At 45.7% G+C, this 26,690-nt stretch overlaps 2 protein-coding genes across 3 annotated transcripts in view; one reads left to right on the top strand and one right to left on the bottom strand.

Annotated features, from left to right (window-relative positions):
- The first annotated feature begins 1,287 nt into the window (after nucleotides 1-1,287).
- Nucleotides 1,288-26,690, top strand: part of acj6 (abnormal chemosensory protein 6) — a 54,328-nt gene continuing 28,925 nt past the window's right edge. For both annotated transcript variants that reach the window (XM_022803207.2, XM_022803199.2), the window contains exon 1: nucleotides 1,288-3,106. In XM_022803207.2, coding sequence (XP_022658942.1) covers nucleotides 2,885-3,106 — 222 coding nt within the window. In that variant the 5' untranslated portion in view covers nucleotides 1,288-2,884. The remainder of the gene's footprint in view (nucleotides 3,107-26,690) is intronic.
- Nucleotides 7,526-25,939, bottom strand: LOC147758226 (uncharacterized). Its single transcript, XM_086983878.1, has 2 exons — nucleotides 24,018-25,939; nucleotides 7,526-7,709 (listed from the first exon to the last, which is right to left on the bottom strand). The coding sequence occupies exons 1-2, from the start codon at nucleotides 24,278-24,280 to the stop codon at nucleotides 7,526-7,528; spliced, it is 447 nt and encodes a 148-aa protein (XP_086840004.1). The 5' UTR covers nucleotides 24,281-25,939.

Here is a 26,690-nt window from a genome sequence, read left to right as displayed (position 1 = left end):
TAAAAGCGATGATACTTATCTAACTTTGTCTAAAAGCTCGGTTCAGATGCCCTTAGACAAAGAAGACTAACTGACTCTACATACCGAACTGTTAATTCATTTATTTTATTTTTCTATAGAAGAACGTTGAAATTAGCTTTTTGGACGGCTGACGTCGTTGGACAAAAATATGGTCGTGAACTCTTCGCGCGCATTTTAGCCAGTCAGCTATGTCCTTCGCTGATTTCGATTATCTTTCAGCCTTTCATTTTTGTCTATGCCCCTGATCCTGCTTGCCGCTGGATCCATCGATTGCCCCGATGAATGGAGCGGTTGACGATCTAAAGAGAAATATTGTTGATGATCACATCGTTTTCGTTTAATGTTGACCAAGTGCAGGGAGAGAAATCTGCGTTTGTTCAATTAACCTTAACGAGGGTAGTTCTTAGTAGGAAAGAGAAACGCATCTTCTCCTCAGAGGAGGCTCACCCTGCATGAAACCTACGAGGCCCATTAAAACTGCCGAATGGCATATTGTTCGTTCGGGCTGTTTATACAGCATAAGCAAGCATTAGTGTTCCTTCCATCCAAGGTTCAGGAGTCCATCTTGTATATGCAACGACATGGACGCAAAGCCTTTAAAGGTTTCCATGAGAGAACATGATGAACATCTAAGCGGTCTCGCTGCTGTGGCAGGAAACACTGTGACTGCGCGTTTGAGAAGGCCAGTTCTAAGAAGAACAGAAAGCAGATGCTTCTTGCGTTCGAGGAGGTGAGGACGAAAGAGCGCGTGCATTCGCGTGGTGCTGGGCTACGTATAGTTGTCTAAGCCCGCTGAGCGAGGGTAGTGATGATTGGTAAGTTCACTAGAATGCAGTGGGAAAGTTGAGGCAAACGTCTGAGGTTCCCGCTCCCTCTCCATTTGTGAGTGTGAATGTGTGCGTATGTGAGTTCATTCGAGGGAAAGGGTCGTCAGGGGTGGTCTGAGCAAAAATCTAGGAGGCTCTTCCGCTGCTGGGTGATGGATCTCCTCGATTGTTTGGGGGCTGCTCGGATGATCGCGGTCCAGAAGTAGCAGTGGTAGTGGTAGAAGACTGCACGCAAAGTAGGGTAGTATAGTCATCCTGGAGCGGCGGTAGCAGCAGCAGCAACTAGAGTTGTACGATAGCAGTGCAAGAGGGCGCTGTGAGAGCAGTCACTTAGTTCTTGGCGGCTTCTTTCAACTTAGAGCTAACATTGACGCACAGACACACAGGCATTCTCTCACTCTATCTCTCGCACTTTCTCACTTTGGAGCCTGCGCGTGACGTCAAGAGGGTGGGGCTTCGAATCACAGGCCCGCCCCTAAGATGTCTGGACAGACTACAGGACATGAAGATGTCCTGGTCAACGCGAGTTAGAGAAGCGTGAGAGCTCGTTAGCAATGCACACACAACGCGTTCGATTAATTCCCTACTGTTGCCTTGCTGCTGCTGCTGCTGCTGCTGTCGGTATTTGCTGGTGGTTTACAGCTGCGGGCTACAACAGCAGCACAAGAGTACACGAGCAGCGCCGTCGAGACAAGCGTCGACCAGCTTAGCAAAGCAGAGAGTGACAATATTCGCTTGTGCCTAACGGTCAAGAGTTCAGCTAGGTTAAAAGGCTTAAGGCCACTATGCTATAGTTGGGAATCGTCTAGGTAGCATCGTTGCGTGACGTTGCGCCAAAAACTAACTACAGCTAAAAGTCTGAACCAATCGAGTTAAACGAATCAACAACTGGGCGAGCGAGGCACAACGGCTGCTCGAACGCTGTTAGTGGTCTCTTCTTAGATATTTAACAAAGTAGATTCGTGCACTTTGCATTGCCCCGGCCTAATCAATCGCGACGTGCCCCACACGCTGAACATATATACGACGTCATTTTAATCGCATCCAGAGTTCGCCTCATTTGTGCCACCAAAGTGACTACTTCAATGACAACGACGGAACATAACAGAATCAGAAACCTCAGATGGCTTCTGTCTAAGAGCTGAAAAAGACTTGTGATGGCAGTTCGACAATGGTAGATGCGAGGCCGTCATCGAGAGGCAACGTCGCAGAAAGTCCCTTTACTTTACGAGACTCATCCTCGGGCGAACAGTCACTATAAGATAAAGGAAAGTCATCACACTCACATCTTGTAGTTCAGATCTCGTAGTTTATAGTAGAATTGCTTAAGTCCGTCTGTGTGTATGTGTTTTGTCTTGTTCTAGCTAAAAACGAGCGGCACGACGCAAAAAAGTGAAGTGATCAGTGAAATTTGGTGAACTGTAGAAAGAATTCGGTGTTCGTGGCGTTCGTTACCCGTTCTGACGACAGTTAGCCTGAACGGTGGCCTGGTCGGTGCGCAAGCGGCTGGGTGACACCAGTCTGTACGTGCTTACCGAGGAAAGACAGACGGACAGAGGTCCAGTAATCGAACGATAACGAGGAACGGCAATGTGATAAATTTGAAGCGAAATGTATTCGGCGATGGCGTGCAAATGCAATTTTTCTGTCGATGAATTACCATCGTCGTTACTATTGTAAGCCAGCGTTGTAACGTTGTTCGTAGCTTGTCCTCTATTTTTTTGCGTCGACTACAATACGTCTCCGACGACGCCCTCAGTCTAGTGTTGTGCAAGAAGTTCATGTAGATTTAACTTCCACCACCCCTATCCTCTTGACAATCGCAGTGGCAGTAACGGTTAGTGAGTGTACAAAACGCGTTCCTCAAGTGCGACTCAAACGGGGAAACCTGCGCGAGTGTGTAGAGTAGCAATCTACCAGTCGAAGCTGCGTGCCGCTTTGTGCGCACTTGTGTTTTAAGGGTGTTCTGATACAGGCATAAGGCCATTGCGCCTTTGCCGGGCGAAGCAGTCAGGCTGGAACAGGCGCTTGAGCAGATGCAGCAGGCCGTACAGAAGTCGATGGTGGGCCTAGGTGTAGGCGTGGGCGTCGGCATGAGTGTGCCTGGCGTAACGGGTGTTCCGGGCGGTGTTGTGCCCGGGGTACCCCAATCGGCCGCTGGACCTTGCTTTTCCTCAGGGCGGTACTCACCAACGTACAGGAACACCCCTTCAGTCGACCCGATGCGGCCGCCTCGCCACTGTATCAGCTCTACTCCGGTGAGTTTTTAAAAATTTCCCATTAAACTAATTACGTGAAAAGGTAAAAACAAGCTTCTTGTTAAACGTTTCCTACTTGATCTGTCTGCGAGTTTTGTTGCCCGTGTGCGCTAAGATTGGGTTACTGGTCGCGTCAGCACCGGAATCAACTGGGTCGGGGTCTATATATATGAGTCTCTAGAACTGATAGAGTCCTTTCCAAGAGTGAGCTATTACTGACATAATGTTTTCTCAAAGAGATAGAACAAACTAGTAACAATTGCTCGCGCTGTGCTGGGTCCATGCTGCATAATAGAAGCTTCGTTTACTTCGACTAGTTTTCAAGTTGTACAGGGTTACGCGGCTGTGAAGACCATTTTTCCTAGTAAGTGATTATCAAGTTTGGTCTAATTTTTGAACGTAATTGATTTGCTAATCGAAATTGGTATTACAGGGTACAGGATTCTGCTGTCCATTCGTTTGAATACTGAACATGTACATGAATGTGTTAGGAGGAAAAAACGATGCAAACGAAGCCCATGGGCTTAATCATGGGTGTAGTCTTTTTGTTGCAAAAACAAAAAAATCAGTGTGAAATTATGGTGCTTTTGTAGAATTCGGTCGTTGGCGAATACTATTTAAGCAGTGGGCATTGTGACGGGACCCAGAGAGAATTTGTTGAGAGATTTACAAGTGTATGCAGAAGGCGCGAGAGATACATTTGATAAAATGGCTACGGATAATGCTGAAGATACCTTATTTTTTCGTTTAAATGAGATCACCCGGGACTCTATTGATTAGGACAAAGTGCCAATATATTTTCATTGTCTCGCTGCTTCCAGAGTTTCGACGCGAGTTCTTGGCGCCGTTTTGAAAATATATAGTAATTATACCAACGGTGTATGGTAATCGTAACGTATTAAAGCACTTATAATACAGTCGCATCGAAAAACGACCTACTGACAATTATAATCTCCGTATTGTACCACTGTTTAAGTCTTCAGTTTCAGCTTTAATGAACATCGACTTTCAAACAATTCGCCTGATCTTGCTTTTTGTTTTCATTGTTTTTTTTTCATCACTAAATCGATTTTTCTTGTAGTATGAAAGCTCGCTTAAGCCAACAAAAACCCACTAGTGGCTGGGTAACAAGCTGCAAGAGAATACACACATTGCAATAACAAAAACAGATAACTACATAAATATTAAAAACATATATATCTGTTGCTATATTTGAGAACGAACGTCGAAGGCCAAATAACGTATTTGAGGGATCCTAGCTGGCTTATAGTAGAGAAAAACAATACACCCATATGACACCGCCGCGTGCTTTTCTATAGCGTAACGAAACAGCACGAGGTAGAATGTAAAAGATGGCATTACAAAAAACGCAAGCGCTTTTGACAATGGCTTGACAAATTTCGGTAGGTGCTAAACGAAATAAGGACAGCGCCTCCTTTTTCATTTACAGAGTGATTACCTGCACATTTTTTGTATTGCGATAGATTGCTACGAGCCGACTCGACAAAGATGACGTGCCTTAGCAATATATCCTATATAAACACAAGATACTTCTATAAGAAGCTGGTACGTACACCCCGTTTAGTTAGCATGGTCATTAAGTAGCATATATATAATATTGTTGTACGGTACTGTGTGGCACAAAGTTGCCGTCGTTCAGTTTCACAGAACAGCTATTTATATTATTAGTTTGTACGGCGATCTTGCAAGGGAAAAGGAGTACGTCTCTTATACTGGATACAATAATGTCAGAAACGAATCTAGAAGAAGACCGGTTACATAATGATAATTTCATTCAAACAACTTGTTTGCTATTTGTTCATCGTCATACTAGGTAGAAAATAGAATGTAGTTAAACTGAGAGCGATAGGCCTTGAAACGGTCGAATGACCCTTTTTCATCCCATCCTGGGTGGTAACGGTATTACCTATTCAATACTGTGTACCCTGTCGCAAATCCATTGCGCCAGAGAAATTATCTATCTAGGAATCCGTTGAACGGTATTTGTTAGAGATTACGGCTTGTAGATGTTACTTGGCATTAAGCTAGCGTCAATAGTCGTAGCTAAAGCAACGTTCCGATGCAACAAAAAAGGGTCGGACCCAGTATTTGATATATTATAGAAATCTACAAGGATGCCACCGAGAGAGCCTAGAACGACATCGATGAACGCCTTCTGTATAGTTAGAAGATTGGACGTTCACTTTGTCGTCGACTTTCCCCTATCGTACGTTTTAACAAACGCTGTTAAATGGAAAATTTGGAGACTGTCTCGCGTGTCGAGCACATATACGCTGCAGAATAGATGAATGAATGAATTAGTAAATAGGTACTTTAGACTTCGATCGAAAGCCAAGCCTAACGAAAACGTTAGTCTCATTTCAAGCAGAATAATTTTCTAGTAGCCAGTAGCACAACGTTCGTCAAGCTCCACCGATATAGGTTCAGAAGTTCACTTTATCATTTTCCGACCCTAAGGTATAGCTAGAATTAGTTCCGTGTCGAAATTGGCTGTGCAAAATGGTTACAGAACAAAGGTCGATTGTGTCGTTGCATAGCAATAGCAGGGTCCTTCTTTCTTGTACAGCTAGTACCCGTAGAATGAACTTTCGCGTACGCCGCTGTTATTTACTTTTTTACAGTCTGCACCGTCCGCAGCTCCTGTATTTCTGTGTTCAATGGTGGTTGTTGAAGAAAAGCCACGAGGGCATTTTTTACCTTCGTACTGCTTCAAGCTACGCCGGCGTGCCACGCAGCTCTACTGCTTAGCCCGTACCTACTTGCCGCTTGGGCCGATAACGCTGTCCCGGCCGGTTAGCAGAACCACAGGCAGTCCTTTTCGTCTTTTAGTGGTCTGTCTCCGTATTTCTTGAAACTACCCGGCGTTGCCAGATATCACGATCATCATTTCGATCTCCTTCCACAGGGAGTCACGTTCGGCTTGGCCAGCGGACTCCGTTGCCCAGCAGCGTTGCGAGCAGTGGCTCTGACAAGTCAGCTGGCTCTCTGGAGCTGACTAGTACGAGCTGAGTTGATAGGACACTTGTGTAGTGAGCCCCGCTCTACTCGAGACTAGTGAGGCGGGGTGAAATAGACTTGTGAGTGTAAGATGAAGATGACCCTAACAGCCAGTGAGGACGCATGTAAGGAGAAAGGGGTCAACACATGATGACTAGTCTGTAACGGGTACTCAAGTTCTACGATAGGCACAGAAATATTTATGGACGCAAATGCATGCAGTAGACAGTTGGGTCACAGCGAAGAAGTAAAGCATATTTTGGGCTAGAGTCGGAAGATTTAAAACAGAAGTTTTTTCTTTTTGCTATTTCAATTTTGCACAAAAAAAAGAATGCAACTTTCAAACAGATACTGTATGATGAAAAGGAATAAACTTTTTGATCCATACTATTTTTTCTAGCAAAATGTGACGATATTCACAGAGTCTTCTTACTCAATGCAATGGATTAATTGTTCATGAAAGTTTGGTAGTAATGCTCAGCGCGCCCAATCGTCTTGGGCACTCAGGTCAGTCAGACAACGAGAGCACCTCTATTGTAGTACAACGGTGTCGTCGTATAATCAGAGCTTTATTGTTGCATTCCGTTGTTGTTCTACAATGCTTTATAATTTATAATGCTTTTTCGCTGAGTAGTTCTGCAGATCTTGCACTTGCCTTACAGAAGGACCTAAGAAAAAGAAGCCTCTTGAAGTCGTATGTTTGATATTTTAGTGCCACAGATAAATCCAGAAAACAATAAGTTAAATGACAAATCTATAACCTAAATAACCACGTTACAATAGTCCATGAGACACAAAAGAAGACAAAAGAATAAATTATAATAATTCGTAAGTTGAATTAAAAGATCGAGACGACAACACCAGCGTCGTCCATCAGTGTGAACCGAAATCTCACATATATTTGACCTAGCCCCCCTCTGAGGCGGATGATCATTGAACGATTACTCGTTTGGACGTAGGTGCTCGACAACGCAACAGAGGTAGGCGTAGCGGTTAACGTTGGTTCGATGAAACGCAATAAGGGTGATTTTTTTAAACCTAGAAATTTGTAGGACCTCAGCCGCTACTGCTCCCGCTGATATTTCTAAACAGCTGCATATATGCGCTAATCATTTATTCACGGCAAATTCGGCTGCCCGTCGTTTACATTTCAAATAATGTCTATACTATACAGACGCAACTAATGCTGACGAGAGCACGGACCGAGTGCGGCAACTACGAAAATACCGGGAAAGCCGCTCGCGGTCCTAACTGGAGAAAAATATTATAAGAATACAGTACAGAATAAGGCGTCTTAGGCTTTTTCTTGGAAATTTAAAACTGCCTATCTTATAATAGCAAATGATGGATCGTAAATCGACCATCGCGCAGGCGGAAAAAGGTCTAAAAGAAGAACCGACTTCAACAGTTTCGCAGGACATTTATAATGTGGCTTATTTGAGTGAGGACACTGAAATTGTCTTTGTTTCGGTGGTGCGCACGTAAATTACATTGGGTAAACGTTTGACATACAGCTGCACGACGACGCGGACGGCCTGGTTCATTTAAGTTAACTTCGATAAATAAGAACAGTAGGAAGCGACACCTATAATAACATAGAGGTTGCCAAATTTAATATACCGCGTATAGTAATATACGAGATTGAAATCAGATTCAGCTAACTGGATTTGCTTTATGTTAATATTAGGGCTGTTAATGCTAGCTCAAAAATGGAACCGACAGAATTGTACATGATTAATAGGTAAGCCGATAATGTACGTCGGATTTAACTTTTTTAATTTAATTTATTTGTTTTAATTTAATGTATTTATGTGATTTATTAATTTAGAAAGACGTTGGTCTAAATTCATGTAATGTTGTTAAGAGCATTTTTTGGAAAGCATCTGTTTGTGCCCATACAAAACCTGATCTATATGGAAAAAAGAGCTTCCCCTAATGCCAGGGCCATCAACTTCCTCCTGCAATTTGTTCGAGTACCAAACACAAATATAATACTACCCTTTGATGGGAATCATCGAACAACAAATTTAAACGTGGATGTCATTGTAACAGGTGTTTTATATCTTGCGTTTGCCAGAAAAACATATATACTCTGTGTGTATCACTTGTAGGGTATTTTTTAATTATTTAATTGTAATAACCAGGTTGGCAAGTCGCAAAAAGAGCAAATTTCGATAATCATTTACGGAGTCTTCAAGGCGAAATTCATAATGACCAGATTAAATATAACATTGTCGTAGAGAAAGATGGTTGTCCACTAATCCAAATTTTGAGGATTCTACTGTTTATATAACAAATACACCCCACGTATCGCTAACACGGTCATTTTTAACATATCTGAGAATAATCAGGTTTTTTTTTATCTGAAGCCCTATTCTAACAGTCGCTATCAATGATTGCAGCTTCTACTACATTTAGACATGGAATAAGAATGAACCCGTTAGCGAAAATTTTCCCGGGTATATTATCGCTGGTTTACCGTTAACGAACAATTAGCTTGCACAATTTTCGCGAGCGCGTTTTTCATCAGATAGTTCAGGCATTGCCTGCGTATTTGTCCTACGATATGACTCGTAAATAACAATACATAAATACATCACAACAGCATATAATAATAAGTTATGTTGTGGTGTTTGTCATGGTGAAGGTAAGTTAAACGGCTTCCACCTGATCAGCCGACCTTTATATAGAACTCACGTTAACGCGGAAGTGTTTTTTTAGAAGAGATGTGATTTATGAATACATAATAAATTGCGTAAATATCGGGTCCATGCCATAGCTGATGTTCGTCTTCTATTCCTTTGTGGCACAATTCTCTTATTTTCTATGAGTTTGGATTTCCATGCGTTTATTTACGTGAAACCCTATTTCTGTTGTAAAATAGGACGTCTTCAAATATAACTTCAGCTAATATTAAATAATACCGTCTACCTTTTTGAAGTATTTGTCAGCTGAGGCTTGAATATTGGGAGAAATTCGTACTTAATTCGAACCTCGTACCTTTCAGGGGTTTACATTCATAGGCAATCCGAAGAGACTTTCCGAACAATGAGAGAGTCACTGGAGTATTTCATAACTTTTCTGATAATATTTAATAATTTATAGTTTTCCTTTTTATTTAAATAAAATGAGCCCAAAAAGTAAGTTATGGATTACAGGAGCGTTGACACTTTTAAGAATTTTTCATGGAGTAATATTTCATGTACAACAATGCAATGCGATTTGTCCTACCTATAACTTCTATATAGGACACAAACGCAAGCCACAATAGTGCCTTATCCTAGCCAAATTAGTCCTTGCACCCTGCAACTTTGACGCTTGAAGCCTTTAAACCTAGCTTTACATTGATAATTGACAACATTGTTAAGAATCCGCTCGACATGCTCCGCCGGTTACCTTCGACCACTAGTTTTTATCAATGTTTTTATAGATGTTATTGCTTGCCTTCTGTATTAACCACATCTGATGTGATATACTCGGAGAGTCCCTTTGGTCTGAAGGAAACAGCAGCGGAGCCGGATATAACGCGTCCCACGAGAAATAGCACTCATACTTCGTTTAAACTGGTGGCAACCTAGACATCAAAGTTAAACAAGGTACAAGTACCTAATCTTTAACATTCTCTTTCTTGGTTAGAGTAGTTTCTCCCGAAGTTCTCGGCGAACAGATAAAAGAGGTTAAGTTAAAAAAAAAAAGCTAACTGACTGTTTCGGCTGTAGTTTATGTGGAGCTATTGAAAGGAGGTACGCAGCACACACACCCACGTACAGATACACACACACACATACATAGGTACATCAAAGCAAACAGCCGTATACAGTTGCCACATGTTCAGCCACAAGCTGCGCCGAGCATAGCATTGGGCCGTTAGTGAGTACGTTATGGCCCCTTAGGGTGCTGTCCGTTCGCTGTTTTCCGCTAACCTCCGACCTCTCCATTGCCCTGGGTACACGATCCAATGGCGAGCGTTAAGTGCGGGGTAACTACCGTTCGTAGGATCGTTGAGCGGTTTTACTTCGGGGTACGACTTGGTCAAGTCGGGCGGGTCGGCTCAGTCGACTGGGTCGCTTCGCCTTGCTTAGCTGGGTGAGTTGGACTCGTGTACACGCGGCGCCGGCTGCGTAATTCCTGTTACAACTACCGCAGCGCTTCGTCCCCAAACAGCTTTCACGCCTAAGGCGGCCCTTTTAGTCTCTAAGGCGTTTGCTCGTTCAGGCCGTCAGCCGTTACGCCGCTCGCTGGTCGCCTCGCCTTTCTCAGGTCGGTTCTCTTCCTCTTTTCGTCAGAAAAAAGGAAGAGTAGTTGGAGCGCACTTTGCACACCTGGCGGCTGCGGCACGAGCAGTAGCAGGACAAGCAGCCAGAAAGGAAGTAGGCGCACCTTTACTTTCGCTTTCTCTCGGCGACGATCAAGAGAGCAGCCAGGAGGCAGATTTTTCTCTCTCTTTGACTTTCTTACGGCACCGCTTGGCACTTGCCGTCTTCGCTAGTTCGTTGTATTGTTCAGCGGGGAGCCGTTCCCGAGACCATCTGAGTGCTGCTGTTAGGTTAGGCTAAACTGCTGAAGGACGGTAACAGAGTTGCTGGCCATGCCAGCAGAACATCAACGAGCTGTGAGACGTTGGGACGTTAGGATTGTAAGAAGGGGAACAGACCAGAGATCTGATTTAGGGATCCGAGACGACTAAGCGCGGGGATTAGGACCCGTTAGGTGTATTTAAGCGACCTCCCGTTAACGTCGTCCTAGTGGTTCATTCCATTGGTCGTGAAAGAAAGCCTCTGACTGTAGTACATTACGTCACGGGCGCTTCGTTCAGACGGCAGAAGCTGAAAAGACGATGGACTCTCTTCTCTACCGGGAGTGATCCAGCATGCTGTCATGCCCAACCTGGTCGAGACGCGCGACCTCTTTTCTGCCGGCGTTACAACAACTACCGCAATCGAGAAACGCGAAAGGCCACTGGAGAGCCTTGATTACAAAAGACATTAGACGGCTTCTATCCACCAAGGCATGGCACGACTTCGGTTTTCCCAATGACCAAAGAGCCTAGATACGCGTCTCGTGCGGATGTACCATCGTTGTTTCTCTTCCAGGGGGCCGCAGGTCTGAGGGTATGCTGTGTCTTCCTTTGTGACCATTCGAAATGATGCGTTTCTCTGACTGCCCCCAACGGAATAGCTCAAGGGAGACCGGAATTTTCCTAAGGTGCGTTTTATGAAAAAGGACAGCGCAGATAAAGATGTTTTATTAAATTATAAATTATTTGTTATATTTTTGTTCAGTGTGCTAGTTAGCTTCGTAACCGAATACATATTGTATGATGCAATGCTGGTTGTTTTGAGGTGTTATGCTGACATTTGTGTATTGTCAACAAGAGGGGGGGGGGGGGGTAAAAAAGCTACTGTAGCTTGTTACTTAATTTCTTAAGCCTCAATCACTAGTTAAGCATTACAACTATTACGAGGAGTAGTGCAATGTATGTGAGACACTTTTTTTTTAACACACTCCGATGCTTGCTATGTTCAGCAAACGAGAGAACATGAAACGTTTGGAATCGGCGTAGAGTCCTTGCACAAACTCGCCGGGCTAATCGGGTGGGGAGTTAGCCAGCCTGTTAAGCTCTCTCAGATCTCAGGCCTTTGCAGCATTCGTATACCCTAGTTACGGTGCCATTGTGACGGGCTTACAGGCAGAGGACAGCGGGGGTTTCTACTTTCATCTCCGTTGTCTGCTCCGGCACCCGGCGACGTCGTTGGCATCACTGTCTCCCCTATGTGTCCCCCGTTACGAGTCCTCGGTCTACCACTGCTGCGACCCCTCTTCTGTGTTAGTGTGTGCGATCCCGTGCTTCTGTGTAAATCCTCCTTTGTATGTGGGTGTGCTTTCTCCTCAGTTCCCCTTCCCCACTTCTATTCCTCATCCACCTCAGCCGCTCCAACGCCCGAATGCCCGCCCTCCCCGGAAACCCCGAGTTTAGCTTTAGTTCTAATACTACAGGATCATCTGCGGTGGGCGGTAAGTGAGGCTCTCGCCGGATGCATCGTCGTCAAGCTGCTGTCGAGCTGTTTTGCGGGGGGTGGAATTGCGACGGAGACAGAGACGAGAAGCAGTCGCCTGTTCTGACGGTCGACGGGAACAAGGAACCACTGCCACTACTATCACTATTACTATCGGCGAAGCTGAGTCGACAAGAATCGCTTATATCGGTAGGTGGCATCTTTGTAGAGCCAGCTTTCTCCACGAGGTAGCGCTAGAATCGCCAAACAGGGGATGACGCTGGGGACGTCGGTTGAGGGCAGGACCAACTCGACCCAGCTTGGTCCGGCGCTTCTTCTGGGTTTTCGAGGACGGGAGAACGCTTAGTGCATAATTCACTAGTGGAGCCAAGAGAACCTCCGCTCCGATGATGCTGCTGCTGCCGCCCTCTCCGCTCTCCGTTCCCTTTGCCCTCTGTCTCTCCCTTCCTCTTTCTTCCGACAAGGGACTGGGGTTCCGCCGCTCCTCTTCAGAAACGCGGTTCGAACGAGCAAAGGGCTCAAACCTAGCAGCAGCAGCATCAGCAGCACTGGTCTAACTTGAGGTGATCGGAACCTTCCGGCAGGCACCGCACGCTAGTCGGTCGACTGTGCCACTATCAAGCAGCATAGCGGCAGGCGGCAGCGTCACGTCCCCCCTCAGCACATCGTCTCCCAACTACTATCTACTATCCAGCTGCCTCAACGCCGAGACCCAGACCAAGGCCCTCTATCGGACCGACTGTTGGGGGACTTGGGTGGTTGTAATGTGATGGCGAGGCATGCCATGCTACAATAGAAAGCAAGCCATGAGGAATTCTAGGTTTGTGCAGACAGAGAGTCCTTTAAGCCGCAGGCAGCAGGCAGTAGAAAGAAGGCGGGGGGTGGATGAGGACGCGTACAGAGAATATGGTGCGCTATCGGGGGCATTCAGGGCAGTAGACGAAGGGAAGGGTGCAAGCAGTATCGAGGGGCCTTGCTAAGCTAGTCGTGTTCTGCGGCCCCCTTTTAGAACCCCCTCACCGTCTCGCACTCCCGTGTCTCATTCACTCTTTTTGACTGCCTCTGTTTTGCCCTGTCTCACTGTCATAGGACGAAAAGATGAGCTACCTTCTTCCCTACTGCTCAAATCAGTATTGCCCAGTTCAGATGGTCTTACCAAAGGACTCCGAGCATTCCTGCCGTCATCTATATTAGCAGAACTGTTGTGAAAGTGGGTTTGTGGAGGTCGGTCCGCAGGCTACAGAAAAGAGAAAAACCAAGGGAAAGAATTAGTAAGGTTTGGAATAGAGGGATTCGAGAGTCACAGAGAAAAGAGCTTAGCGTGGCGGAAGCAACGACGATGGCAGCCACGGCAATAGTGGTGGGTGGCTCGCTCAGGAGGAACGCGCTATTGTCTGTTTAGACCTCTTGATTTAAATGGGCAGATGGGAATCGAACGTAGACCGCAACCCAAGGAGCGACAGCGGGAGCCAGAAAAGAAGCAAGCACTTTGCGTCGACGACTATTCTGCGATGGCTAAAGGGTTTGAAGATAACGACGATAGGCTTGATTGAAAAAGGCAGAGTGTCGAAAGAATTAAACAGAAACTAAGAAACGAGACAGTATCCGAGTGGGCTAGGCGTACAAACGCTCTTTAAAGCTAATGTATTCCCGAGAAAGGTTGCCTCCAGAGTTGTGTTGTTAAAAAAGAAGTTACCCAAAGTAATTTCAGCATTTTAAACAGATTGTCCTAACGCTAATTGGTACCTATAATTTTACTCCATTCCACATCTCTAAGGCATTCAAGCAAACACCTGGTTGACGAGAACCCACAAATACTACATCTCATACATTCGAATATTTTCACCGGAGAATAGCTAAAACTGCAGATGGTGTTTCTAAAAGTGTACATTCATATATATATATATATATATATATATATATATATATATATATATATAGCTGATAACTCTAATATTTTCGATAATAGCGTATGTGTTGATGTAATTATATGCGTTTTCTGGAGTTTTGTTTAGTCTCAACACACATGCACTATGCTCAAATACGAATTACTTGTTTCTAATGCGGCGTCGTGTAACGTGCAGAATGTTCTTCAAACGCCTTCGGACAAGACAATTGTAGACTTCAAATTAAGTTTATTGTACCGAATAGATGACCTCGGTCCACTTACTGCGATGCGAGGCTATATATCATGCTTGCAAAACAAATCTAAAGAGTTAACTTTGTCGTGTGACTAAGTCAGTTCAGGGTCATATGTAATGTAAGTAGGACCAAATTGTTATTGTATATTTCATATTGGTCCTTCTTCGCCATCGTCGCGCTGCTTTGCTAAGTTGACCGGAGCGCCCGAATCCGAAATCGAACAGCGATAGTTATATCCATAATGAGATAAAACCGATGCTTGTTATGGCACGCTACGACAAGCGACGAAAGCCCAAGGCTATGCTACGTTGTCACTAGCGGATCACAGATATGTCAGGTCTGTCTAACAACGCGAAGCTTCCTTCCATGGGCTGAAAAGTGGCGTCTTTGTTAATCCAAGACGTGCTTGAAAGATGTAAGGCTCGACAATAGACAAGCTCTTTACGACCAGTAACAAATGTCCACTATAAGAGCATATGAATTCAGAGGACAAACGGGAACTGCAAGTTATTACAAAAATGAAGGTTGACCACAAGAAAAATACCCTATGGAACAGGTGATCGGAGCAGCCGTACAAGCATTACAAACAGCTGATTACCATGCACATGAAAGAACAATTAAACAGTCGGAAAGATACGTTTATGTCTGTGTATGCGAGGTTTGTTTCAATAAAGGTTGTTTTAGCTATGCTAGACCGTCATAAGGAACCTGAATCAGTCTTTGTAGTCTGTTAGAGTTGTGATACTTCGTACTATCCTATTCTATACTTTATTTCTTCTTCTACGTCATGATGAATAAGAGGTCTGGGTTCTAGTTATAGCGTTCATTTTGTTGACTGGCTGTTTTTTCCCTCTATCGAAGTGACGCCCTGATGTCGTGGTGATAATTTTGTAGAGAGAAGATAATGGATTTTCTGCTAATTGCAATCTAATGAAATGCAATAATGTGTGATTTATCTTCATCTGAAAACTGTTTAAATAACCGTAGACGTTTCTGAGCCTATTGTTTTAAAACGCTCACTGTGTGTCTGTGTTCCTTCTTATAATTAAAAGAAGCAATCAAGCCATGGAACTGGTCGCATTATTAATTATACCTTTTCTTCGATAAAATTTTGAAGAGATAATTTCAGTATTTATATCGATAAGTTTGGTTGCGGCAATCCTATCCCCTAAGTCGCTTCTGGCCCAGACTTACAAGAGAGTGGTTCAATGATACATTGAAAATATAGTGATAATGAAAAAACGTTGTGTTTTTTCGACGACTAATAGCAGTACACAACGTCTACTGGGTACTGCATGGATTTGGCAATACAAGCGTGCCGAAAAGCTTCATATGGATTATAGTAAATGTGTGTGGTTCCAATAGGATTGAGATGCATTGTCAAGGGCATTTTCAACTAAGATAACCTTTTCATTGTTATTAAACCTAAACTCCGATTTGCGGAACACAACAGCGTATAGATAGCCGCATGGCGTGATATCAGATATAACAGAAAAGAGTCTCCTGAGGTTCGTGCTAGACAGCACGATTGTTAAGGATGGATTACGACTTTGAAGCCAACAGAATCCGCTCATTCTTGACAGTAACCTTCATCGATAAACACAATCTATGAAACATCCGGGGCGGATAGATGTTCTGGGAAGGAAGTATTAGTTACTTCAAAACAAACTGTTTAACACACCCGAATTTACAACTCAGCGATAATTCAGACTGATGTCATAAGCATACTGATAGTGTTTCATTGTTCCCATAGGGTTACAATTGAGTTAGAACTATAATGGCTATCCAACTAGTGTTCCAAACGAATGTTTCCAAACATCCGCTTGGAACCGTATTTCTATTATTCAAAGATATGATAATATGAATTGAATTTTACGTTAGAGTTGGCCGGTATCGGTACCGACAGTGCTTATTCTATACGTATATATAACATCATGTTACACGTACTTACGCCGCCGCCGCCGCCGCGATCATATGTGGCACTATACGTGCGGTACTCCGGTAAACGGAGGCGAAGAAAGACAAACGAGTGCACGGGCGGGTGGGCGGTCGGTCGGTCGGACAGACCAAGCTATTTTCTCATGGAGAGTGGCTGGGCCCTTCTTCAAGCCGGCCTATAGTCTATTGAAGCACCCCGAGAGCCTTACGTGTACGGCTGGGAGGCGATGAAACATCTGAATGATGTCTACATATGACATAGTAGTCGAGATCGTAGTGCTTCATCAGTCATTGCCCACCTTCTACTGGTACTCCTATTTAGTTCCGAAGCCTACTCACCACGTCGTTATTAACGACAGACATGGTTCCCGCCGTCGACTCACAGCTCTGCACCCACAAGGCTGCGAAACTTCTGTCAGGATGACACCACGATCGAGCTGAAGCATTTCTTTCGTCGCTATTCGCTACTCAGTAAAGTCCAACACAACGTTTGTATCTGAAGTTGCCGGCCTCAGTTTCTTTTCAGCAGAACGGGACGCCGCCACGATCAATACCCTATTTCGTCTAACTAGAGTCACCAGCGAGGCATAGGCAGCAACCCGTTCTATCTTGAAATAAAAACAACAACAGTGGCAGCATACACATGCATACGCACCCTCCGGCCGGCCGGTCGGTCGGCCAGCCACCATAAATCGGTCGCCATGGCGTAAGAAGAGCTACTGCGAGAAGACGATCGCCACATGCGTTTGCTGTCTGCATCGTTTGCCTTCTTCCGTGTCGCCCATTCGATCTATGACTATAGCCCTATCCATATCCTTCACCGGTTTCGCCTGAACCGGGCAGGGCCCATCCATTATTCATGGCAGCCGGCAGTGCGAAGGGCATCATTGAGCAGCACAAGTAGCTAACGCCATTGTTGGCAAGGCAGTAGCAGCACGAATTGAAACTTGGCCCACTGGGTAACAGCAGCAGCAGCAGGGTCTTGCGTTAAAGAAAAGCAAAACCAAAGGAGGAACGCGCTACTTATAGAAAAGAGGGACGTTGCGATCTGATGCATAGTTAGTTCATTCCTTTTTGACGAAGGGATGAAAAAGAAGGACAGTTTTGAGTGAGCTGTCATGTTGTTGCGCGATCGCACAGCGTAAAGACCGATATAGATAGAAGAGCGCAGATGTCTACAGAGGCCAAACGAACGATCTCCGGTGCAACAGCAACGATTTTATCTCTATGTTCCTGCTTTTCCTAGTTTAACGTTTTCTTTGCGAATACTAACTCGGTCTGCCATCAATCCTGCGTAGATTACGTGATTGCAATAAAACAATTGGCAACGACTACCCTCCAGTTTCGTATTGCTGTGCATATGTATTAAACATGCGAAGTATATTCTAGGAGAAAAAACGAGTGCCCACGATACACTGATGCTAAAAGCTTTTTTGCCCAGAAATTAAAGCAAAAGTTGGCAACAGACAGCCGACTAACTAATTCACTTCAACTTAGGCTACTATCTTCATAGACCAACTTAACCCTATGTGCAAATCAGCCTTTTGCTGCGTCGATGTTCCACCACACCACAAGAGGCACTACTGCTTTCTTAGTCCCTGTGTTCGTCCTCTTTACGAAGAGCGTCCCCTTCGAGACTACACTTCCCCCTCTCACCTCCATGTATTTTTTTGTTTTACTGTTGTTTGCCTGGTCTTCTGTTCGTTAATGTTTCCGCTGGTGAAACAACGACAACTATCCTGCGGCCAGCACCAGTCAATTTATTCTATATCGCCTTGCAGAGCCATAGCTTCTGTTCTTGGCTGAGGGGGATCTCTTGTTTTTAGTTGTTTCCTTTTTCTCTCCTGTTTCAGCAATCCTTACCGTCTGCTTCATGGTTCGCCCTTGCTATCTCGATGTCAGGATACAGATCTGGTGTGTATTAAGATGTGTGTGCAGGAGAACGATCCTCCTTTGGTCGCCGCTAGTCATGTGTTTGTCTTTCGGTCATGTACTATAGCTTCCTTCCAGTCGTCATCCTGTTCGGTCAGGCACCAAAGGGGGCTTACAGAGTAAACCAGGCCAAGCTGCCATGTTTAGGTCTAGAGACGAGAAGATGTGATGGTTCCTTTTTGTCTGCTTGTTGCCTGCCCGCTGGTGCTCTGTTGGTTTAGTGAGAGGTGGGCTTTCGACAGGTCTCCGCCATTTTCTTGCTATTCCCGCCGCGCCTCTTAGACCCGTCAGGCGTTCACTTTGTTTCTTCGTTCCTCCTTTTGTTGCTGTCAGACGGCTGCCAACGGGCAACAACTCTGGCAACCGCTTCTGTTGTGCGGCACCGCAGCTCTAACAGAAGAAGGAATTTGTCGGGCGCCAGTCGGCCTCGTCTCGCTGTGGCGGTGGTGGTGATGGTGGGGTTCTCCCTAACGGCGTTTCGCATTGCCCCTTCAGCTGGGCTTAGCTCCTAGTTGGCAGCAGAGTGGGAGGGCGCTGCGGTTGATCGTGGGGATCTTTGTCTTCATTGGCTGCCGGATGTCCAATTGATTTGCGGGCTCAGGGGAAAAGGGCGGTCCAGGGAAATGCGTCATGAAAGGAGTACAGTGCGCCTCGCGGGAAAACAGAATCCTAACTGGATGGAGAATCCGTTGGTTCACTTTGTTCCTTTGTAGTATCCATACTGTAAACGCAACATGCCATTTACTCAAGTATTGCATCACTACGGCAGATATAGTGTATATGGATATGAAGTCTATGATACACTGAACACTTAGATTAATTTTTGCAAATCTTGCTTCTCTTTTTGTTCATTGATTGACGTGATATCTTTGGTTCCTGTTCATCTTTCATGGAGTCAATTTAAATTTTAGCGGATTTTCCATTAAATGGGCGCACTGTCACAGCTGGGAATCATTTTACCAGCCTAGTTATTTTATAAGAGCGCCACGTATTCGATGAGTGGAGATGGTTTTAGTTGGTTCGGTCTCGCGAGTAACGTGTACCGCATTCGCAGATTGAGCCAGACCGTGAACCAAAGGTCCTGATACACAAAGTTTCGAGTTCCGCGTAAAGGACATTGAATCGATAGTAGTTCTTCTATGGGCATTTTGTTCTGTTGCCTCTGTTGTGTCCTCTAGAGAACAGGCCCTGCAGAGCTAAGGATCCTCTACGAGCCCCCTTTATAGCGGCACTAGGACCAGCAGTATAAGCTTGTCTACTGCAGTAAGCGACCCTTGTCACAAGAGGGAGCGGCGAGGCTGCTGCGCCAGCTTCAGTTGGCAGTTGGTTTTTCTGCTTCCTCTCTCCGGCTTGCTTCGTTGGTCTACGCAGGGGGCCAGAGAAAAACAGAGGTAGAGGAGGGTCAGACAGAAGGAGCCCGAGAGCCGAGAGTGGCAAGTAGCTTCATTCCAATCGTCAGAGCAGGCCGTACAGAGGGCTGCCACCAACGGGGAACAGCAGAGGGTCTCTTACTCGTGGCGCCGCTGCCCGTTACGCAGCCGCTGCTCCATAGGCGACGGCCGCACAGCTCTGACAGGCTGCCGTCGCGCCAGCTATCGTCGTCGTCTATCTTTTCGCAGTGTTACTCTCTCTTTGGTACCGTTGCTTTGCGCTGAGTTTTCTTCCGTTCTTTCACTGCAGCAGCAGCTTGTGTCCGCCGCTGCCGCCGCACGGCGGCCACCGCCACGACTACCAGCAGCCTCGGTCTTCCATGGCTCCGCTTCATACATATATCCGGTCTCTGCTACTGCTCCACTTTGCTCAGCTATGCCCCCCCCCCCCCCCCCCCTTCAAGCGGTGGTAAATTATTCAGCGAGGAAAATGCAATGCTACAAACTCCCTATACATACACCCCCACACATGCACGCACGTACACACACTGGCCGACAGACAGAGAGTGAACTGGTAGTGCGGCTTCTGCTTGCAAGCCTCAGCTCTTTCTTGCTCCATTCTCCAGCCAGGCAGAAGTGCTTGCCTCTATGATGATACAGCCCCGTCAGAGAAGCCCCCGACGAGAGCCTCCTCTTTCTCCTGAGTATCTTTTCGTACAAGAAGACGCTCGTGAAAGCTCGGATCGCCCTTTTCCAGTCGGCAGGTTGCGGCAGGTTTCGCTGTCTTTCTTTCCTTCTGCTTCTTTACGTTACTGTGAGAAGGAGAACGCAGCAGAGTCTGCCCCGCGACTGCCGGCAAAGCTGCTGAAGTGAAGAAGAGGCCGCGACTGTGGCAGCCGTCATCTCGTTGCACGCAGGCTGCATTCTCGAGCGGGAACGGGGCCTTTCGGATTCTCCACTTCTTGTGGAACTGGTCGCCGGCCCCTCGGCGATGGCTCGTGGACAACCCTGCGCCAATGTTCGAGATAGCGTTGTTAGTGGTGCATAAGGACCCCGGAGAGCTCCCCGCTGTTTTCCGAAACGCCTGCAACTAGGCGCTTTCTCTTCTTATGGCTTACGCTGCTAGGAAAAGTGCCAAACAAACCAACATACCGATAGTAGCACCGAAAGAAGGCCGGAAGCCTGAGCAGAAGACGGAAAGGGCCTACTTGAACTTCATTTTGGGCCTACCGACCGAATAGCCTGCAACATCGGCTACACGGGAGCGGCCGTCGACTACTCGCCAACGATTGCTATTCCTGTTGACGAAGGAAAGAACCAGCCCGCCACCACAATCCACGGTGGAAGTAGTAGTGGTCGAACTAGTATTAGCAGTAGTCCCGAAAACTCTCTCGGAAGCGTCGAAGGCGAGCAGAAACCGAAACAAATTTCCCTACTACACTCGCTATTTTTCTCCACTCAAGACCCGAAGGAGGTGCAACGACAAAGTCGGGGTTGTGCTGGTGCTTCGATTCGAAAGTGGGCGATACGGCAGCTCTTTTTCCCGCATCCCTTCATTCTCGTTCATGAGCAGAAGCAGACGAAAAGACAGCCAAACACACAGCAGAGTAGTACAAGAGTCGGTTCTAGCGAGGTCTGTTAGATATTTGCCTGCATAGAGAGTCATGGGGGGATAGTAAAACGCAGCATATGCCTGACTGCCGGTGGCCTAATGGCCTGCAGTATCCAATTAAAAGCGTATATATATATATATGCTTATTATATATTATAATATATTAGAGGCATATTATAATATAATATGCCACTGTAATGCATACGCACTCCTCAGTCTTTTTGAATTCAACGTTCTACGTCCGATCTGCTTAAATTTATTCGCGGCCCTAGACTCAACATTCCACAGAAATATACCGAACTGTTTTTGAGACCGTGGAATACAGGGTTTTGAAAAATGGGGCTTCCAAAACCCACAACCATATAAACGGTACACTCAAACTAAGCTACTGTAAAATATCATATACACCGACGTGTAATAGATCAGACCACCAGCGACGATCCCGAGGTACGTTCCGCATTCTCCAGATAAGCTTGCTGTTGTTACGCCACTAGAATTCCTTGCATTAGGTCAGTATTGGATATCAAAGAATACGTATCATTTTCCAGAAATGTAATTGTTCTATTATTGTTGCGCAATATACAGGTTATCACAGTTGAAATTTGAAGTTTAAGTCATTGTATCCAAAGACTTTTAGCCTGTAGGCGTATGAATAGGGCGATCTTTGGCGGAACTAAGTTACTTCTTCCTTAATTTTTAGAGTTTCCTCGACATTCTCATAAATCAGTATCTTGTAGATCTGGAAAAACTACTTTCCATTCAAAAAAAGCTGACGCTATCTCATTAATTCAATGAGCTATCAACTAACAGACGAAGTTTGATCTATGGAACGCTCATATTTTACTAAATTAGCATGGTAATATAAATATTTAGTAAAAGTTCTAGAATAGCTTTTATCACTGACGATTCGATTAAAACGTGTATACTAGTTAGTATCCATTGTGCATTCACTAGTAATTACTATCAGCTATTTTGTCGATTCAAAATATTTTCACCGATAAAACCTTTGTCGTATGTGGGGTGGCACTGAATGGCCATTTCACCCAACCACTGATCTATAAGCATAACAAGTTATTTAATTGTATTTTTCCTTTTGTTTGATTCCCTAACGATTACTCATACTTTTATTTACCTGGTGATAGATCCGCCATTACTAAAAAAGTCAGTTTTTTTCCCTCGGGGTCACTCGGGCAAACCCTAGAGTTTAGCATTCGGGTCTCCGGTAGAGCTACCCTCATACATACCCTCAGACAGACATAGACTTCTTCAAGTTACTATCTAGATACCCACTTCCTCATGCGGCCTGCTTTGCTTGCCGGTCTGCCTCACTGTTCACCGTCCTCTCTGGCTGCTCGGAGCAAGCGGAGGTCGATTATTTTTACATGACTTTATTGAATTAGCTTTTTATTGCTCCTTCTTCACGATCGCGGCGCGGTACTTGGCTGTTACGCTTGTCTGCGGCAGCCAATGTTTTTTCGTTTCTCCTTCGGCGGTGGCGGTAGCAGCAGCAGCAGCAGCAGCAGCGAGGTCCAACTGCTCCAACCTCCGGGAGACTTTACCCCCGTGGCGACTTCCAGTTTTGTATTGCCGCTGCTCCTGTGGCTTGCTCAGAGACTTCGCGCAGCTCTTGGCCCCAATGTGGACCACAGACCGCTGGAGCTGTTTAGATCTGGTGGTGAGCGGTAACATTGCCAAGGCTGCTTCCGTGGCCCACTTTGCGTTGCTCGATACCAATCATCATTTTTCTTCAGAAGACAGATGCTAGTGGAGGCTTCAATTTTTCGTTTCGGCTATTCCATTCGCCCATGCGACTACGAGGAGAAGAAGAAGGACTACGAAATGGCCGTGCAAATCGATCGCATTTCCTGTTCGCGCCGCCTCCAGACCCGAAAATGAAAATGGTCAACAAGAACATGGATGGAGCGCAGATACCTCGATAATGCACAAATCGATGACAGTAACAACTGAACACGACAATCTATACTGAGGGCAAAATAATATCTAGAGAGAGATTATACAACGCCATTCTGGACGGCGGTAGCACAATGGCCATAGATAGTCCATCTGTGGCAGAACATTATTATATATAAACCACTTTGTCTCGATTAGCCCACTACGTGTTCTTCTAGTAGATTATTCTTAGCGAGAGATTGTTCAGTGGAGCCAATAGGTAAGAACAGAAATCGCCACGGGACAGAATGAGCAGGAGAAGTTGACCGTCAATGAAGCCCATAGACGCGGCACTACTTTTCAGCGTAATTTTACTAGGGTCAGTTCAGGCTCAGTGAGGCTAAGCCAACACGTATGTCATGTGCAAAAAACTACTCGGTTCGAACTCTTAACAATAATAGACAGTAAAAGCGTAAGTTTCTTTTGGTCACTTTGACTTTGACGAAGGTCACCGATAGAAAGCGGTTTCTGTGATATCGAGTGCAATACCAGGCTAGCATCGGTTTTATTATAGCTACATGAGAAAAAAGTGGCGGAAACACTATAGATCGGGCTGTAGAATGTTAATGCGTTCAAACACAATCTAATCATTCAATATCGTTCATCTATCTAGTTTAATAGAACGTTGAATCCAAGCTTTTTCCCTTTGTATTCGATTCTGCATGTTTTGTGCTTACAGAAGAAGGTGGAACGGTCGTTTCGTTCGCTCAACGACTAGTGGCTTACTATAAATAAAGTTAACGCGTTTATCTTTCCATATGATATCGTGTCCAGAAAGCGCTTGGGATAGGCCGGTATGGTTACCGTTATATTAAGTAAACGTATATCGATAAATAGACGATTAATAGAAAATTAGTCTTCAAAAAGCAGGTGATCGAAAGAGGAGGCTAAATCGACAGTCATCTGGTATCTTAAGTCAAGTCTGAACGTACCACATTCGAGTAGAGGAGGTAGGAAGCACTGGAAAAAGAAGGAGATTGCAAGGACGATATGTGAATTGAGCGCCCGTGTGGTCACCCAACTGATAGGGAGCCGAAGGACAAGTATTATGTATAACTAGGGCTTCGTAGACACTCTGTGATTCTACGCTGAATGCGCAACCGCCTTGTGCGTACATCGAGATGGCGCCTTCGTCGCGTCGCTCCTGCGTTTGATCTTCGGTCTTGAATTCGGGATGGGGCGTTTGTGGAGGCATGGGGGACGGGGATGACGGTAGGGAAGGCGGCGCAGCCTTGCAGCCGTCCTTGCCGTCTAGTGCCTGCCTGCCTGGATGCCCTTCCACGGCAGGCACTGCGTAGTGTTGTCAGAGATTCTGGGGAAGCCCTCCGGTGACGTGGCGTGATGAAATATTCAGCCCCGACTACAGCCTGCTCGTTTACGCTTGGTTGGTGGAGCCTTGGCCGACGTCGTACCACCGCGCCACGGTAAGACTCGTTGCAGTCGGGCGCTGAATAGACGCGCATACAGGAAGAGCCTGCCAGCACAGCAGCTCAGCGACTGGCCGTGTACTGTTTCCACGGTTCCATTGCGATATTCCAGCGGCCGCAAAGGCAGTGGTGCGCCTTTAACGGCCAGGGCGGCCGCAAATGGCGGCCCATAAGCACACTCGGGTGCAGCCCGCCATAATAGCGTACATTTCCAACTGTGGCGGCGCGTAGCACCATCGCGCACCGTCATGGTCCGGCGGCACCAAGACTTAGCTGTGGTGCTGCTGTGGTACTACAACAAGTGATATCTCTATCGTATACTGCCACTAACAACGACAATAAAATAGCGACAATACACACTCACTACCAGCACCGCCATCACCACATCTTCTACTACGATCATGAGTACGTAAATGAATATATATGTTTAATTCTGGATAAAATATTTAAGCATAGTTAATATTTGACACAGACACAGCGGGCGCTCCACCGAGAGCAGCTGACGGCGGAAGCAGACACAGTGCGAGGGTTCAAACATGCCGTTTCTGCTATGCGCTACGGACACATTGAAGTGAATAGCTACCAGGTGCCGCAGAGCTTCAAATGGAAGAGAGTGGAGAAAGCGAGCACATGATCGTCCGGGAGGAGAGGGAGGGTAGTGACGAAACAGAGCGCCACCAGTAGCAGCTGGTACGACCTTCCGTGCCAACCAACGTCAGAGTCGAAAAACGGCCGACAGCGGGAATCAACCGTCGTCCCCGACCTTCCGCGCACTTCTTTGTATAGTAGATGCGCGAACGACGAGGGTCATGAGCGGCCAATTTGACAAATCAGGTTCAATACTGTCTCGCAGCTAGTTGACAGTACTATTCGAGTTAAGATAAAAAAAAAAACACCCGCACAGATACTAGAAGCTTGCTGGCATTTGATGTACTTCCTTTTTCCAATTATAGAACCCAGGTTTAACTTCACTTGTTGATTCCTTCATTGATGGCCTCGTTCCTTAACGTATTCACCAATCATCGACAGATTTTACCAACGCTCTCATCTTTGGCAAACTGAAATTTACTTACTACGATATCTTTGCTTCTTACGTAATACTTCCCAAATTTCATCTGGGATTTAAAAAGTGCCCGTTTTTCGGCCCGCTAAATAGCTCCGGTCGATCTAATGTGTGCAAACATTTTTTATCGGCTATTGTGGTGTCTTGCCAGAAATGAATGATTACATTCATCTCACTGCATAAAGGTCAATTAGCTTTTCAGTGTTTTTCTCTTGTCTGCTGCTGGCCTCTCTCCGACCGTTAGTCACTTCTGTGATCGTTCCTAGGAAACAGAATCTAAGTGTGTTTAAAAACCTCTGAAATATACAATATTCGATTGTATTAAAGCACAAATAATCCTGTTAACTATATATTTTGCGTAGAACAGTTTATGACGGCAGCAGCACTTGCATAAGTATTGTACCCCCTTTACCAGCTCCCATGTGGGGTATAATACCTAGTCACCCTGTGAGATACGCAACACGTCCACCAAAGTTGTACGTGAATCGATTCATCTTTTGCAGTACACTCTCGCAGTCCAACGTCATCGTTATCATTTTCGTTGTGACGTGCTTCTGTCCTGACTTCGAAACAAGTGAAATTATTAACGAGAGCTACGATCAGTATCACGCTACCTGTTGACACCCCATTTGCTTTCCGCGGCGGGCACTGATCATCCACCATTCTTTTCACAGGAAAGTCACCGATGCCGAGTACCAATGACCGCAGTCTGATGCTAAGGCAGCCGAAACTGATCTTCCGGTCATCGACTTCCGAAGAGTTTCGCATTGTTAATTCTCTTCTTTTGATGAGAGAAAGATGGTGTGATCTTCTGTGCATCTTTTGATGCTGGTCTGGCTTTGTACGTCGCTCGAATAGGCCGGGCCAGACGATGAAGTGCGCGAACTAGCAGATTTACTTACAGATGGTGATGATGGTGGTCGGATAGACAGGCAGGCAGGCAGCAGACGAAACAGCGGAGATAGATACCGCTTTCATTCCATTTCGTCGGCGCCCTCCACCTTCTCCTGTCCATACGGAGTACTTCTATACAAAACTATACGCGTAATAGTGTTGAATGCTATGTGTGCTTAATTTTGCAGTAGAGAGCTCTGCCCGGTGGCTGAGTAACAGCG

The sequence above is a fragment of the Varroa destructor genome, unplaced genomic scaffold (assembly GCF_002443255.2).
Source record: "Varroa destructor unplaced genomic scaffold, Vdes_3.0 BEIS01000001.1, whole genome shotgun sequence".
Taxonomy (NCBI): Eukaryota; Metazoa; Arthropoda; class Arachnida; order Mesostigmata; family Varroidae; genus Varroa; species Varroa destructor.
This window is presented reverse-complemented; position numbering and strand designations above follow the sequence as displayed.